Source organism: Dermacentor albipictus, chromosome 1 (assembly GCF_038994185.2).
Source record: "Dermacentor albipictus isolate Rhodes 1998 colony chromosome 1, USDA_Dalb.pri_finalv2, whole genome shotgun sequence".
Classification (NCBI taxonomy): Eukaryota; Metazoa; Arthropoda; class Arachnida; order Ixodida; family Ixodidae; genus Dermacentor; species Dermacentor albipictus.
Genome location: NC_091821.1, coordinates 296,467,192 through 296,482,091, shown reverse-complemented (window position 1 = coordinate 296,482,091; position 14,900 = coordinate 296,467,192). Strand labels below are relative to the sequence as shown.

Genomic DNA, 14,900 nt, shown 5'->3' with positions numbered 1-14,900 from the left:
GCTCACTTGAACTCATAAGAATATACTACTCAGCCGAGCTCACTCGGGCTCAAACTCGCCAAAATACTGCTCAGCTGGGCTCACTCAGACTCGTGGGATGATCCCAGGGAGTTGACTCATCAGTGAGTTTGCCAGCGTATGATGTGTGCTGAACCACAAACCTGGCTTTCTTGAATAAAAACAGTTGGTCGCTGCAGCATATGGATGCACATAAGTGTAATTCAGAGAGCGCGGCATTGTAAAGGCTGCCACAGTTACCATGCCATGCTGCAGCTCATTTCAATCATGTCAAATGCAATACCCCTGCCAGCTTTTAGTCAGTCGGTCAAATGTGATTGCTATTTATCTCATCACAACACCTCATTTTCCTGCCTAAGGCTTTGGGTGAATTTTCCTTGGCATCCATTTTGTTACTCTAACAGGTTACCAGTTATCTGTTGCCTATACGAAATTTGAAGTTGTGCACATGTCATGTGGACTCCATGCCAAACTCGTAGTACTGCATGCGTTTTTGCAGTTAGGTCTAGAGTCACAGAATCGCATGTGGGAGTTACTTTAGTTAGCAACTGTAGCTCTGGAACAAACACGTGCATGAGAGTGTGCTTAAGTGTTACCTGTCAAGACTGGGAGCACCAAGGCAACTTGTGCAGTAAAGGCATGGGCAGTACGAGCCCACAGATTTTACTAAGTGTGGCTGAGGTGATGCGTCTAGATTTCACTATGAAGAGAGCCAAATAAAAGGTTGCCTATCCATCGTACCTATTCTGGAGCCTTTTTTTGAGCTTTTCTAAAACATTAAGCTCAGCGTGTACACTTTATCACAGCATAATTATTACATGTGATATAAAACATTGTATTGTGCAGTTTCTCCAACTCTTCGTGAAGGCATCTATCCATAGATTAAACAGGAATAGGCTCAATGTTGACATATCTCCACAGTAGGATCTCCAGGACCTCGTACTGTCACAATGCATCACAGACATTATTTAAGTGAACTCCAAAAGTGAAGCTCTTCGTTAACATTGGCTAAAATTGTATTTTTATATAGCAAAGTGATCATGCATAAATCTGTATGTCATGACAGAACACTTTGTTTCTCACGGACTTTAGTTTACAATTGTTTTCAAGATCAGGAAAATTGTGCAGTGTGCTAGTTGGTTCAACATACTTAACACTGTTGTGCGGAGTGACGAAGGGACAGGACTTGAGCGAGAAAACAATAGACACCTGAGCACAAACTATCAACTGGTGATTATCACAAGGCAATGATTCAGCTGAAAAGTAGGAACCAAAGGAAAAGACAAGTCGTGGAAGCATACAACCTCAAGGTGGACCCACAGGGCTCATGTGTCAGCCCGCCGTCTATTTCACTCAGCAATAAAGAGGTTAGCATAATCACTGACAATAGAGGGTGTAGGTAGACCGGGAAGAGGACTCCTGTGCATGCGTGTAGGCTTTATGTACGCTTCACTTGCAGAAAAATAAACCAGTTCATAGTTTGCGCTCAGGTGTCATGTGTTGTTTTCTCGCTCAAATCCTGACCCTTCATCGCTCTGCTCAACAGTGTTAAGTTTTCAGGTTGTTCACTATGTGATGTAGGAAGGGTAAAATTGATGGGAAATCCCAATATTCTCGGGCATATCGCGAAAAATATGGCCCAAGTCAAGTGTCATTTTAGGCTTCACTGTCCCCTTATATAGGGCAAATAGTAATAGTTTGAATTCTATGGACGCTGGTTGCTTTTTCTGACTTAACCTAGGCAATGCTCAGCTCTCAGTTGAAAGGAACACGTAAACAGGAGGACTTGCCACATAAGCAGAAGGTAGCACTCCAGACTTAAGCTTAGACTAGCCCCCTAGGGCTGCGTGCTTCCACAGCCCTAGGGGGCTAGTCTGTAAGTGTTGACTAAGTGGACTGTCCATTCCAGTACACGCTGAATGAATAGAGCACGAGAGCCCATGGTGATGATTGCCACTTGCTCTACCAGCTTATAGCTCTACCTAATCAGTGTGTGCTGAAACAGTCCACTTAGTGGATCCTTACAGAATCCTTCCCTAGACTGATGTTTATGTTGGTAGGTTGCAAGTATTGCACTTTCTTTCCTTTCATGTGGGCAGTTCCCACATATGGATGCAATTTAACATATTGTATTTATATTGCCTTTGGTCTATACATATCTAATTCATGCTTATAACCAGGCCTACCAGCTCTTGTACTGCATATTTATATAGCCTTCTCATTGGAGAATGGAGTCATTCTCCATTATACCCTCAAGCACTTGAAGTAGACACTGCAATAACCCCAAGGGAGGGGGGACAGAAACGCAACAACCTTACTGGGCTTGTGGTGCTGCTGAAGGATGCACACATACCATTTATGCTAAAATTCTCAGCAGACATTCCAAAGTTTGTACGAGTTCGACTTTAGCTGGCTAAACTGAATGATTCATATTGAAGGCAATTCTTGCAACATTTGGTCAAACTGAATGAAACTGGACAGCACAATTAGCTGTGTTCATCTACCATTTATACGACTGCTGCCCCGAGCACTTTGCCTGTTGCTTTGCCTTTCGTTTCTGTACTATCAAGTTCAAGTACACATGTACTTTATCACTGTACAAGTAGAATGGCTTCAAGGCTTTTCCTGGGCATTCAACAGTCACTATTTATTCCTATAAACCTTCCTGCATGTGAAGGCAAAAGAAACTTATTAATTCATGCTGGAAGTATAAAAAGACAGGTATTTGCACAGAAAATGTTTATTTTGAGCACCGAGGTTCTTGCTGATGTAGATATGGTGCTGACTCCCTCCTTGCCCGAAGCATGTGCTTGCTGTACACAGCACCAGATGATGGCTTCCTAGGTCAAAAGATCAAAGTAAAATAAGAGGCATTTTGTTTTAGCCCCGGAAAGAAAAAGGAGGATAGAGACATTAACATGTATAAAAAATACTTGCCTAAAGAAAAATTAATACACAAGCAAATTCATTAAAGAGGTTCACTTTCAAGAGCGAAAGTATGGTTACGATGAAAATTACAAGGAAGCTTCACTGCTCATTGAGGTTTCGGTTCAGTAGTTGTTGAGCCACGAGGGTTAGCATGCTACATCTTGCATATTATGTTTTGTAGAACAATATTGCACTTAGAACAATGTAGTGCCTATTTAAATGAACTGACAAGGAACGCTGAAACTCCAGGCTAGTTTGGTCTGCACAAGATATGATACAGACACTGTACTGCATTCATTTAGTGTTTTTGTCACTGATCTCATGCACAAAGGTCATTCACACCTATCCTACATGAAATGCAGTTACTTCTTTGAAGCTTCATCTAGTCCTTGAATTTGCTGCATGCTTATGTCTAAGGGAGTTCGTTTGGTTCCTGTTAATGTAGAACATCTAAGCAACTGTTATCAAATGCCCATAGTGTTCCCTTGCATGTACAAAAAATTTTTGGCCCTTTCAATGCACAATACTCATTACATTTGACACTTGGGACTCGTGCAAGGCGCCATTTAGTATTATATGCTTGTCCACATCTGATAATACTTTCATAGCTGGGTCATTCCCATGCCAAATGCCTTGGTTATTACTGTGACCATCTCACACTTTTCCTTTAGAATCTTCTTGTCCACTTTTAAGGAAGCACCCCACGACACAATGTCTCCATCCTAGTGGTGCTATGGAGTTAACTTATGTGCTAGTTGTAGCAGATGACGTCAACTGAAGGCCACTGAAGATAAAACTCTCTGCGACAATTCCTTTTACACAAAAAATGCAAACAATACAGAATAGTCAAAATGTAGTTATCTGGCAAGACTGGCTGCATCCATCATCTTTGTTTGGCGCAATTCTGAGGTGGCTCCATGTTACAAGACGCTTGGCGATTATTGCCATGTGACTGTTTAGGACTCTATAAAACAAGAATTGCCTTACTCCGGCCTTTCTCTTTGTGCAGCGGCCAAGGTTATTATTCGTCCAATCGCACCGTGTCCTGTTCGTGTGTCCATAGACTAAATTCTTCACCACATTGTTTTTGCAGTATTTCGTGAGTGACCCATGAACTCATCTTGGGGTGGGACTTCTTATCTTTGGCGTTTGCTTCTATCTCTTGTCGTCAGCGCCTCACACAACTGGATGATGCCACTGGCAATTCTCTTCCTAACCACGAAGAATGCATTCGTCTCGTCACCTCTTCCGATTAGGTTCTTTGGCCACCTTGAGAAAAGATTATAGGTGTCAACTCCTGTAACATTGTGGATGGCGGTGTATTCACTCTACCCTATGACCATACCCGATCTCGAGCAATTCTGATTACCCCTGGCCTTATTCGCTTCTCTGAGGGGTCTGCATTGCTTACTGCAATAAACCAAATCGAACCCCAACTGTTGCCTCGTGGATCAACTGTCACTTGAGCTGTTGACACTCATGTCGTTGCAATTGTCACGAAGACAGCTCAGTGTGTTCTTGCGTCTGTTACCGTGCGCTGAACAAAATCGTGCGCAAAGATGTTCACCCCGTGTCACGGATGGATGATGCACTAGATTCACTCCACGGTGCTGAGTATTTTTCTAGCCTTGACTTTAGACCAGGCTACTGGCAAATACCGATGTCCAAATCCGACAAAGCAAAAACGACATTTGCTACCCCTGATGGGCTCTACGAGTTCAGTGCGATGCCTTTTGGACTCTGCAATGTGCCTGCCACATTCGAACGCATGATCGATAAGTCTTGTGTGGCTTGAAATGGAAAACCTGTCTGTGCTATCTCGACGACATTGTGTTTTCAACCATGTTCTCACAACATTTGCAACATCTTGATGAAGTCCTTGCCTGTCTTGCAAATGCTGGTTTGCAGCTCAACATACGCACACGCGCAAACATACACACACACACACAAATGCAGTTTGGCCAGCAAGGCCATCAAAGTTCTGGGGCACATAGTCTGCAAAGAAGGTATTCGTCCGGACCCCGAGAAGCTTACTGCCATCCTCGAATTTTGTGTCCACTGCGTCAAAAAGACATGCACAGTTTTCTTGGACTTGCTTCTTCCGGCACTTCATATGCAACTTCGCTACACTTACGTCCCCGCTCCATCAACTCCTCCCCAGTAATGCACCCTTTGTTTCGTCCGACGAATGTGAACATGCTTTCCTGCTTTTGCAACATGCCCTGACGTCAGACCCAGTACTGCGCCACTTTGATCGAACCGCGCCCACCATCTTTCACACCGACGCTAGCAGTCAGTCTCGGTGCCATTCTACTACAATGCGACAACACATTCCGCGAACGAGTAATTGCTTAGGCTAGTCGTGCACTAACCAGTGCAGAAAATTACTACACCATAACCAAGCAGGAGTGCTTTGCTGTTGGGCCGTGCAAAAATTTCACCCATGTCTTCATGGCCGCCATTTCACAGTCGTTACCGACCATAACACACTGTGCTGGCTTTCATCGCTAAAGAATTTATCAGGTCACCTGGGTTGCTGTGTGCTTCACCTACAGGAGTACGATTTCAATGTCACCTACAGGGCTGCAAAGAAGCATCAAGACACCAATGCTCTCTCTTGCTACCCTCTGCCGAATCATAACGATTCACCATAACCTCTCCGTGATTGTGTACGTCCTGAGTCCTCTTCATCGGCTTTACCCATTGTAGCCCTCGAATGGCTAAGACAACAGCCCATCTGTCCTTGTGTCCCACTAACGCATCGACCCATACTGCTGAACTATTCTCCAACGCATGGAAGATTCTTCGTCACCTCCAAACGCCTGACTTCGTCGACAACTTAATCAATTCAAGCTGCACAATGGGGTTTTACATCGCAACATTTATCACATCGATGGCAACAAATGGGTCCCGGTCATACCATGTTCTCTGCAATGTGAGGTGCTTGAAGCCTTTCACGATCATGCGACGACTGGTCATCTAGGCTACCACAAGACTTACAACAGAATATGAAGTTGCTGCTCCTGGCCTGGCCCATCTTCAGCCGTTGCGAAGTATGTTGCACCCTGCGTTCATTGTCAAAGCAAACCCAACAGCTCCTTCTGGCTCTTTACAACCTCTGCCTTGTCCCGCTTCGCCTTTTGAAGCAGTTGGAATAGACTTGTACGGTCCTCTTCCCATGACCTCACATGGAAATAGTTGGATTGCAACGGCCATAGACCATCCAACACGCTATGCGGAGACAGCATCTCTACCATCCTGGACTGCTGCTGAAGTCGCCGATTTCTTTCTACACAACATTATCTTACACCGCAGCGCTCCGCGCGTTCTCCTCAGTGACCGCAGCAGTCTTCCTCTCTTCTATCCTTACCGAAGTTCTGTGCGCCTCTAACACAATTCGCAAGACGACTTCCAGTTACCATCCGCAGACCAACAGCTTGATGATTGCGATGTACAGTCACGTGCAATATGAATTGCAACACCGGTGCCCGTGGTCGAAGGGGTTCCAAGGCTGTACGGCTGTGCAGACACATGGTAAGTTCCAGACCGAAACACAGCTTCAATTAGTGGTGTCTATTAAACTGCTATTTCGAACGTCAGAGCTGCTGCGCAGCCGTGGAGCCCCTTCAACCACGAACAAGAGTGTTGCAAGTCATATTGCATGCGACTGTACATCTACCCTGGCCACACGAACGGGGATGCAATCCTGTCGTTCATGACATTCGCCTATAACATGGCTACGCAACGTACTACTGGATTTTAACATTTTTTCTTCATCTATGGCTGTTCACCAAGTTTCATTCTTGATGTATCATTCCTTTCGACTCCTGTACCCCCATCAGTTCCTTTCTTGGAACAGTTTGTGTCTCGCCTCGCAGAGTGCAGACGCCTCGCCCCGCTTAACACCGACGTCTCCCAGGACGCTCGCAAGTTTCGTTACGACTCGACCCACTGTGCTGTAACTTTTTCTCCTGGTGACAAAGTTCTTTGGACCCCTGTGTGCGTTCCTGGCTTATGCAAAAAATTTTGCAACACTTCTTGCTTATGCAACACTTCTTGAATGCCCACACCACATCGTCGGGCAGCGAGCACAACCTGCGACACCCATGTGGCCACAGTGACGAGAGGCGGCATGCGCAGCTGGCCGGTTGGGGTCATCAGGTTGTCGCCGGCCATCCACTGATTATATTGTTCACGGACACGGTCTTTAACAGGCTTGTTGAGCACGACGTCCAGTGGCTGAAGTGTTGACGTCATGCCTCCCGGAATGACGGCGAGTTCCGTCCTCCCGTCGCGGGGAGCCAGCTTCAATCCTGCGGTCAAGTGCCCGCGAAAGGCATCCAAGACGAGCATGCTCGGACACTGCAAGAGTGCCCCTGGTTGCCGATTCCAGACGGCCTTAATCCAATTGAGCATGAGGGTCTCGTCCATATAGCCCTTTTCATTCACGCCAACAACATCCCGTGGGAAAGCCTCTTTCGGCAGCGTCTTCCTCTTGAATATTATGTATGGGGGCAGCTTTCTGCCATCTGCAGTACACGCGAGCATCACCGTGAATGCGCGTTCCCCGTAGAAAGAAGCTCGACTTCTTTTGTGCCGCGTTCGCACACTGTGGTGAGCGACGGCATGTCGAACCACATCGGCATTTCATCAGCGTTGCCGATCTGTTCCAACATGTAGCCATGCTGCTGCCGGAGACGGATAACATAGCGCTGGAATTCGACCAACTTGTCCTCGTATGCCTCTGGCTGCTTCTGCCAGATTGATGTGCGCTGTCGAAGTGCGAATCCCTTGCATTGCATGAAGCGACGAACCCAATAAATGGAGCCCTTGAATTGTTCCTTGGGCAGTCCGGATTCTCGGGCGATCTCAATAGCTTTGATGCAGATGAGTTCTGCTGTGACTGGCAAAGATCTGGCACGATGCTCGCGGACAAAATCCGCCACCCTGTCTTTGAGCTCCGGGTGCACTGCGCCATAGAATAAAGAACTTCGTCAGAATAAAGAACCACGCAGCGCCCGCGAGTTGGGCCGCGTCGGTCACCAAGGGGGCGATAACAATGCGGATGCCGAAAGGTCTGCGCTCCTACATGCTGCCAGACGACTATTCATGCTGTGCCAAGGGCCGGTATGTAAGTCAAGGGGTGAACTTTTAGGCTGCGTTCACACTTGGTCTTGGAGCAGGCGGAAGCAGAAAAAACTTGACAAAATCCGCCCGCCTAGGCGGAGAAACGGGCGGAAAACCAGGCGGCGAAAAAATCGGTCTCGAACCGATTTTTCCGCCCAGGCGAAGCGGAAAGACGTTCCGCTTTACCGGAAGCTGCAATCGCATGTAAACATCCGGTCGTAAAATTTAACATTTTCCGTTGCTCATGGTCTATTTTTAGGAAAAGCAACTAGCTAAAGCTATCGAAACTATGTCTTCTTTATCTTCCATGGTAGACGAAAGTTAAAAACGACACGTGCAGTTGCGCGAAATGGTAGTTTTTAGTAACTGATGGGTCAATGAATGAACGTATGTCTTGAAATAGTGTGATGAACAGTGCCACCAGGCGGACAAACGTACGCAAACTAGATAAATGTGGGCGAAAGCGGACGTGGTTTCTGCTGCAGTGGCGAAACAAATGTGAACGTTTTGTACATGCGCGAAAAAGATTATCCGGCCGCTTTGGCTTTTCCGTCCGCTTGCGGTTTCCCAAGTGTGAACGTAGCCTTAGTAATATTTTTGGGAAAAAACCTCAACCTGTATTCCGCACTATATGGTACTCGCACTGCTGGAGACATATGCCGTGGCCGAGAACCTACGGCTTCCCGACTACTCGGGTGCCACCACCTGTGCCACACGCAGTTGCACTGCGGCACCCTGCCTAGATTGAGCCCATAAGCCAGGAAAGCCACGCACGGCAATCTATGTCCGCAGCACCCTGGCGCGTGCTGTTCTACCTGTTGCTGACATCGCCGGTGGCCCCTTGGAGTCATGCGCCGTTGTGGTACGCCTTGGCAGCCAGGACACGGCTGTGGCGAGCATCTGCATCCGTCCAGGAAAGCCGTGGGATCCCTCCAGCCTCATCCAGCTGGCTGTTCGCCTTGGTGGGCATGCAGTCCTGTGCAGTGACTTCAACGCACACCACACGGATTGGGGAAGCCGCAGCTGCACCCGCTGAGGCAAAGGCCTCACAGATGCCATCAGCTGAGCTGGCCTGCTGACCTTGGAACACCAGGGAGCCCACCTACGTCTACCGCAGAGCTCGCACGGCCATTGACCTCTCCCTCAACACTGAGCAGTGCTCCTACTCCTGGGCCACAACTTCGGACAAATGGGGGTCTGACCACTTCCCTATTGTGATCTTACGTCACAGACTGGTCCCTGTTCCGGAAGCACTGCAGCAAGTTGGACGATGGCCGTGACTTCCTGAGCACCATCATGGATTGTGCTCAGGCTGCCAACGTTCAGTGCTCTACCAAACCAGATACCCCCGCTCCGGACCTCCGCCTGCTCAACATTCGTGCCTCCAGGCACCGTATGGAGCGTGGAGCAATCCGGACGGGCAAGGCAGAGCATTGGACCGAGTACAGACGTGCAGATGCCCGCTGCAGACGCCAAGCCCAGCGCAGGAGGAGCCTCTGCTCTGCCATCGAGGGCAGGTCCAGGGGACCCCTGGCTTGGAGACTGCTCAAATCCCTCACCAGCAGGAGTGGAAGCCTACAACCTGTCTTCACCGTGGCCATCACGCTGAGCATCAGCGAAGAGGCCCTTGCGGAGCTCCTCGCCAACCAGTTTGCGCCGGCTGTACCACGCACTGCAGCCATCCTGAAGGTAGGGCAGCCTTCCGTCAGCCTGCTTAGCTGCCTGCACAACCACCACACAGGGTCTTCGCTTCCGTAAATGGCCTGTCATCCAGTCTTGGGAGCCTGGCCTCACAGTTCATTGGCCCAGAAAGCAGTCCGAGCACTTTTTCGCTACCTGAGGGCAACAGACTTGAGTGCCCGACTATAGACATCCTACACTTAAGTTCTCTCTCTTCCTCTTTCACTCCCCATTCCCCTCCCCACGTGTAGGGTAGCAAACTGGACTCAGCCTGGTTAACCTCCCTGCCTTTCCGTCTTCCCTTCTCTCTCACCACCCAGGGTGGACATCGAGCCAGGTTATGGCTATCTACCAGGACCCGCTGACGCTGCACGAGCTCCAAGCATCGCAGTGCACCAGGAGCCCAGTGCACCAGGAACCCAAATGCTTCGCAACCTGGCCACCAGCGAGCAGCTGCACCTGCTTGACTGCTTAAACATCTGGCAGTCAGGGCAGGTGCCGGAGTCATGGCGCACAGCCTACGTGGCCCCCATCCTGAAGGCCGGCTGAAAAACGTGAGCTCCTATCGGCCAGTCTCACTCACCTCTGCTGCTTGCAAGCTGATGGAGGCCATTGCTTTCTGGCCGATGAGCAGATAGGGTTCCGGCGGAGCTGATGCAGTGCGGACTCCATCGTGGACGTGGTCTCCAGGCTGGAAGAGGCCAAGGCCTGCGGTGACGCCGTGCTCCTGGTGCTTATCGGCATGAAGGGGGCCTTTGACGGCCTGCCCTATCCAGTCGTTCAGCAGGCCCTGGACCTATTTGGTAGAGGGCCTGCTGAACGACTGGATGGACCTATTTGGTAGAGGGCGTCCCACAAGGATCAGTGGTGAGCCCTTTCCTGTTCAACCTGGCCCGACTGCCTGCTGTCCTGCAGACTGACCCGCACAACCACGTGAATACCTCCATCAACGCGGACCACATCGCCCTATGTGTGCGAAATCCACCACACAGCCACAGCAGTGCGCGCTCGGCTCTGCAAAAAGCTCTCGACACCGCCGCTGCTTACCTGAGCTGCATTGGCCTTGCCATCTCGGCAAGGAAGACCGAGGCCATGCTGCTCCACCCAAGAGCAACCGCCCGCTGCACAGCTGCAACTGGAAGGCGACCTTGAAGCCTCGCAGTGACGTACCCGGGGCTACACGTTCACCGGCTGACCTGGCTGCCTGCTGTCAAGACCCTGCATGTCCAGGTCCTCCGGGTCCACAAGGCAGTCTCCCAGCTTGTTGCCCGAGGACAGAGCTGCACCACTAGGTGGGCTCTGCGGCTGTACCATGCAGTAGCCACCTCACGCCTGCGGTACGTCCTCCCACTCGTGGCACTACCACGTGCCTGTCTCAAGAAGCTGGAGCTGCAGCATAGGGCCGAGATTAGGTTCTGCCTGGGCGATCCCTGCAGCTCTGAAATCGCTGCAACCTTGGCCGAGGCAGGAGCATGGTCCCCATCACTCCTGTCACAGCCCACATTCTACAATCAGCCACAGCTGTGCACATCGCTGAATGACACTGCGTTCAGGAATATCGGTCACATACCGACCGCACACACAACCCCCATCACACCTGCACTGAGCATTACGCTGCGGAGAAAGCTTATCAGTGAATGGCTACTGACAGCGCAGCGAAATTTTGGTTCTAAAGCAATTTTTCCCGACCGTGCAATGAGGCCGCAATGCGAGACCGCAACGAGGCCGCAATTTGGTGACTTTATTCACTACCGCCCTTAGCCGGCAGATTTGAACCGTGCATCAGGAATGTGCATTTCCATTGGGGAACAATAGAAACTCTTATTTAGGCTAAACAAGCGCGCGTACGTACGTACTTACATGCCGCACTCGGGACATCTGCCATTAAAATATTCTGCCATGTAGCAGCACCGTAACCAAGTAATGTTACTGTTACGTGCTTCTGACAAATACTCTAAATAACTCTGATGGAGCGCAGTTCCGTGTAATATACGTTCTCTGCATTAGGACACTGTAGCACTGGCTGGCCGGTGTGGCGGTCCCTGCAATGCATCACAAAAGCTCGTGAGGAACCTGGCTTTAAAGTATCATCACAGAACACCTATATATGGCATCATGCAGTCGAAAGATTAGCTACGCGTAGTAGATGCACATCAAACGCAAAGACGAAGTATACTTACGAGAAGCAAAAGCCCGAAAAATAAGCGATCCACCGCTTCGTGCACTCCGAGCCTGCCATATGCCTTATTATGCCGCCAAAAAGGCCGAATGTGACATCACGGACGTGAAAAAACAAAGACCGGATATGGCGTCCCGGACGTGACGTTTGGGTGAACCTAACGCTTGCGCTGCGTTCACCGGGTGAACGCAGACACTTTCCTTCAAGGTGTCCTGTCTCTACGAGAACGATGCCAATCCGAAGTCACAATATACCGGCATTCCCATGCATACCACAGCGCAGCAGCGCCAGATTTCCCTCTAGGTAATGTAGTGAGAAACTCTATGTAGGCACCTAGGATCAGGTCACGTGAGGGATTCTGTACGGCCACGTTACGGCCACGGAGGTGTACGGCAAATAGAGGTATGGTGTCTAGATAGGGGAGGTGTGATGACCGGCCAGGAAAACCTGACCCCCGTTCGCGTGAATGCCGCGTGGCGGCGCTGTTGTCAGGGGCGCCGTCAGCACGCGCGGCCGTCCGCTGCGTGTTTAGAGGGAATGCTGTAGTGGAAACGCATTTGACTGAGTTTTAGAAATTTTAGCTAATACTGCGGTCCCTTAGACATCGCAAAGACGGTATTGCGCTACGGTTATCATGCGGTTTTCGAATACGGGGTAACACAACCGAGTTTTCTGCTGGCAGAAAGCGAGCACGCATTTTAGAAATCCCATATTAAAGCCACTAAATCAGCGGGGAGCTTATCTATCGTAGAATGCTCTTTGCACGATTTATATGCAATCGTATTCTTTCTTCTCCGAGGTCAACGCGATAACTGCTAGGATCACCCGGAATGTTCATTCTCGCCACCCGTTTTTTTTTTTTTTTTTAGTTGTGGGCGTTATTACGTACGAAAGCGTTTAAGTTCGTTTACACCTGCCAAATCAGCATTAAACCATGACATACGTTGTAGTGCAACGTCCTGGAGTCATTTCATTCTCACTGCAATTCAAAAACCAGATAAACAAAAGCAACATGTTTCTGGACGAGCAAACTTTATTGCATACAGCAGAATGTACTTCCAATTCTGCTGCTTGTTTCACATCACGCAAGGCTTCGTTCTTTTGCCTTTTTTCTCATCCATTTCCTGGTTGAGGCTCTTCAAATGAAAGTGGATTCTGGTAAGGCAGCAAAACCTGACCACCGATTCTGTAAGAGCCAGGCAATGCTCCCCACAATCAATTTGTGGCACATTTGTACTCGCTTTCTTGAGTATGCTGAGGGCAGCTTTAGAATGCAGACGCGTTCTGCTAAATTCATGTGTTAGCCTGCTTTCAAGAGCTTGAATCAGACGATACAATGACTCCGACGGGTAGAGAAGCCCACCCAAGTCCCACTCTTTGGAGGCATCAGCTGGGAGTTCTTTTGGAACACAGTCCCTCGGCACAAGGCAGGCATCCCTGCATGCTGCACAGCTAGTTGAGAGCACACGCTTCCTGGTCACGTAGCCTGCAATGTAGTATACCAAGCGAGCATCGCTTCGTTTTTCAACATAGTCCACATGGTCCACGGCCACTTCAACAGCCTCCATGGGTAATACATCATCTTGTTTCTCATTTTCCAGGAGTGCCTCTTCCGCAGAAAGAAGGGAGATCCAGATGGCGACACGCTTCCACCTCTAGGGCTCTTTGAAAGACTGTAAAAGCTCAAGCACCTGCAAATGTTGAAATTACACGAAGCAGTTCAGCAAAATTATTTTTACAGCCAAAGATATACAAGTACCTGATGATAAGGATGAACTGAGCCGGGGTGGGGTGATCATTTGCACCGCTTGCCTGCCGTACTATACCAAACGAGCGCTCAAGGCAGTCTTGGCTCAGGTGCGACGTCATCAGGTATCTGAAGCCGACCTTTTCGGTTAAGTACTTCAGGAGGGCCTTTGTGGAATGTATTGAAACACGTAGCGGTTTGTCGGCCCTTGGAATGGCACGCGCCCACTTCAAAAACAGTTCTTGGCAAGTCGGCGCACGGAAAAGGGACACTTTTTCCGAACAAGATTTATAACCGGAATCGCACCCTGGCACGAAGCAACACCTCTGAGTTTTTTTTCTTTGAAGTTGAAGGCATCTTCGTCAGCTCACAGCAGTTATAAATAAGCAGCACACGCATCAATCTGCAGCAAAACACACCGTGAACATCCGGCGCCCAGGCGCTGTCTAGCCGGACTCGCTGCCTTCTCTGCGCAGTCTCCGCGGAAATGCACACGGCGCCCCGGGCCGCAGCGCTCTGTATTGCCCTAGCGGCAGTCACGCGCAAGGGGATCACCCCTCCCTATGGGAAGGGCGCCGCGGTCATCACACCTCCCCTATCTAGACACCCTAATAGAGGCACGACACCAGCCGCTACCGCAGCGGCCATATTGCTCACTACGTAATGATGATGATAATTTTACCAGCGCCATCTCTCGGTCGCCTTTAATTCACCTCTTCAGTCACCTTCAATTGTATTACAGCTGGGGGGTTTCTTGCGCAGCACTGCAAAACGTGTGGTTGCGAACCTGTCTTAGAGGAATGCGTCATTCTTGGCCGCAGTCGTAATCAGCTCACAAGAGAAATCATCGAAGCAAAGGCTATCATTGGTCTGGGCCATGCATGTGTAAGCTAACCTTCATTATCATTATCAAACAATGAATTGGCGTATCTCCGACTGCAGCCACAGGCTGTCTGAATATGTTACCACTTGGTTACTATCGGTTTTGTTGCTTCATTTCTTTGTTATCTCCTGATGTCATATGGTTTGCCGAGTGTATAAGTAGTCTTTTGTCACGAAATAAACTGTCAGTTGGAAGTTAACGCTCACTCTGTTTTCCGTTCCCTTTGATTACCCCTACCTCCTTCCTTTTTTGCTCTTCTGAGCTGCGCTACAAGCCTAAAACACGCATACTTTAGTTCACAACGCCACCGCGACTTTTATTTCCGTTGCTCTGTGGAA

The 14,900-nt window shown here is 49.3% G+C and overlaps 1 protein-coding gene across 1 annotated transcript in view; it reads left to right on the top strand.

Moving 5' to 3' along the window:
- The window catches only part of LOC139050420 (uncharacterized), a 516,820-nt gene extending 506,272 nt beyond the window's left edge, over window positions 1-10,548 (top strand). The window contains exon 4 of the mRNA XM_070526794.1: window positions 10,074-10,548. Coding sequence (XP_070382895.1) covers window positions 10,074-10,228 — 155 coding nt within the window. The 3' untranslated portion in view covers window positions 10,229-10,548. The remainder of the gene's footprint in view (window positions 1-10,073) is intronic.
- The last annotated feature ends 4,352 nt before the right edge of the window (window positions 10,549-14,900 follow it).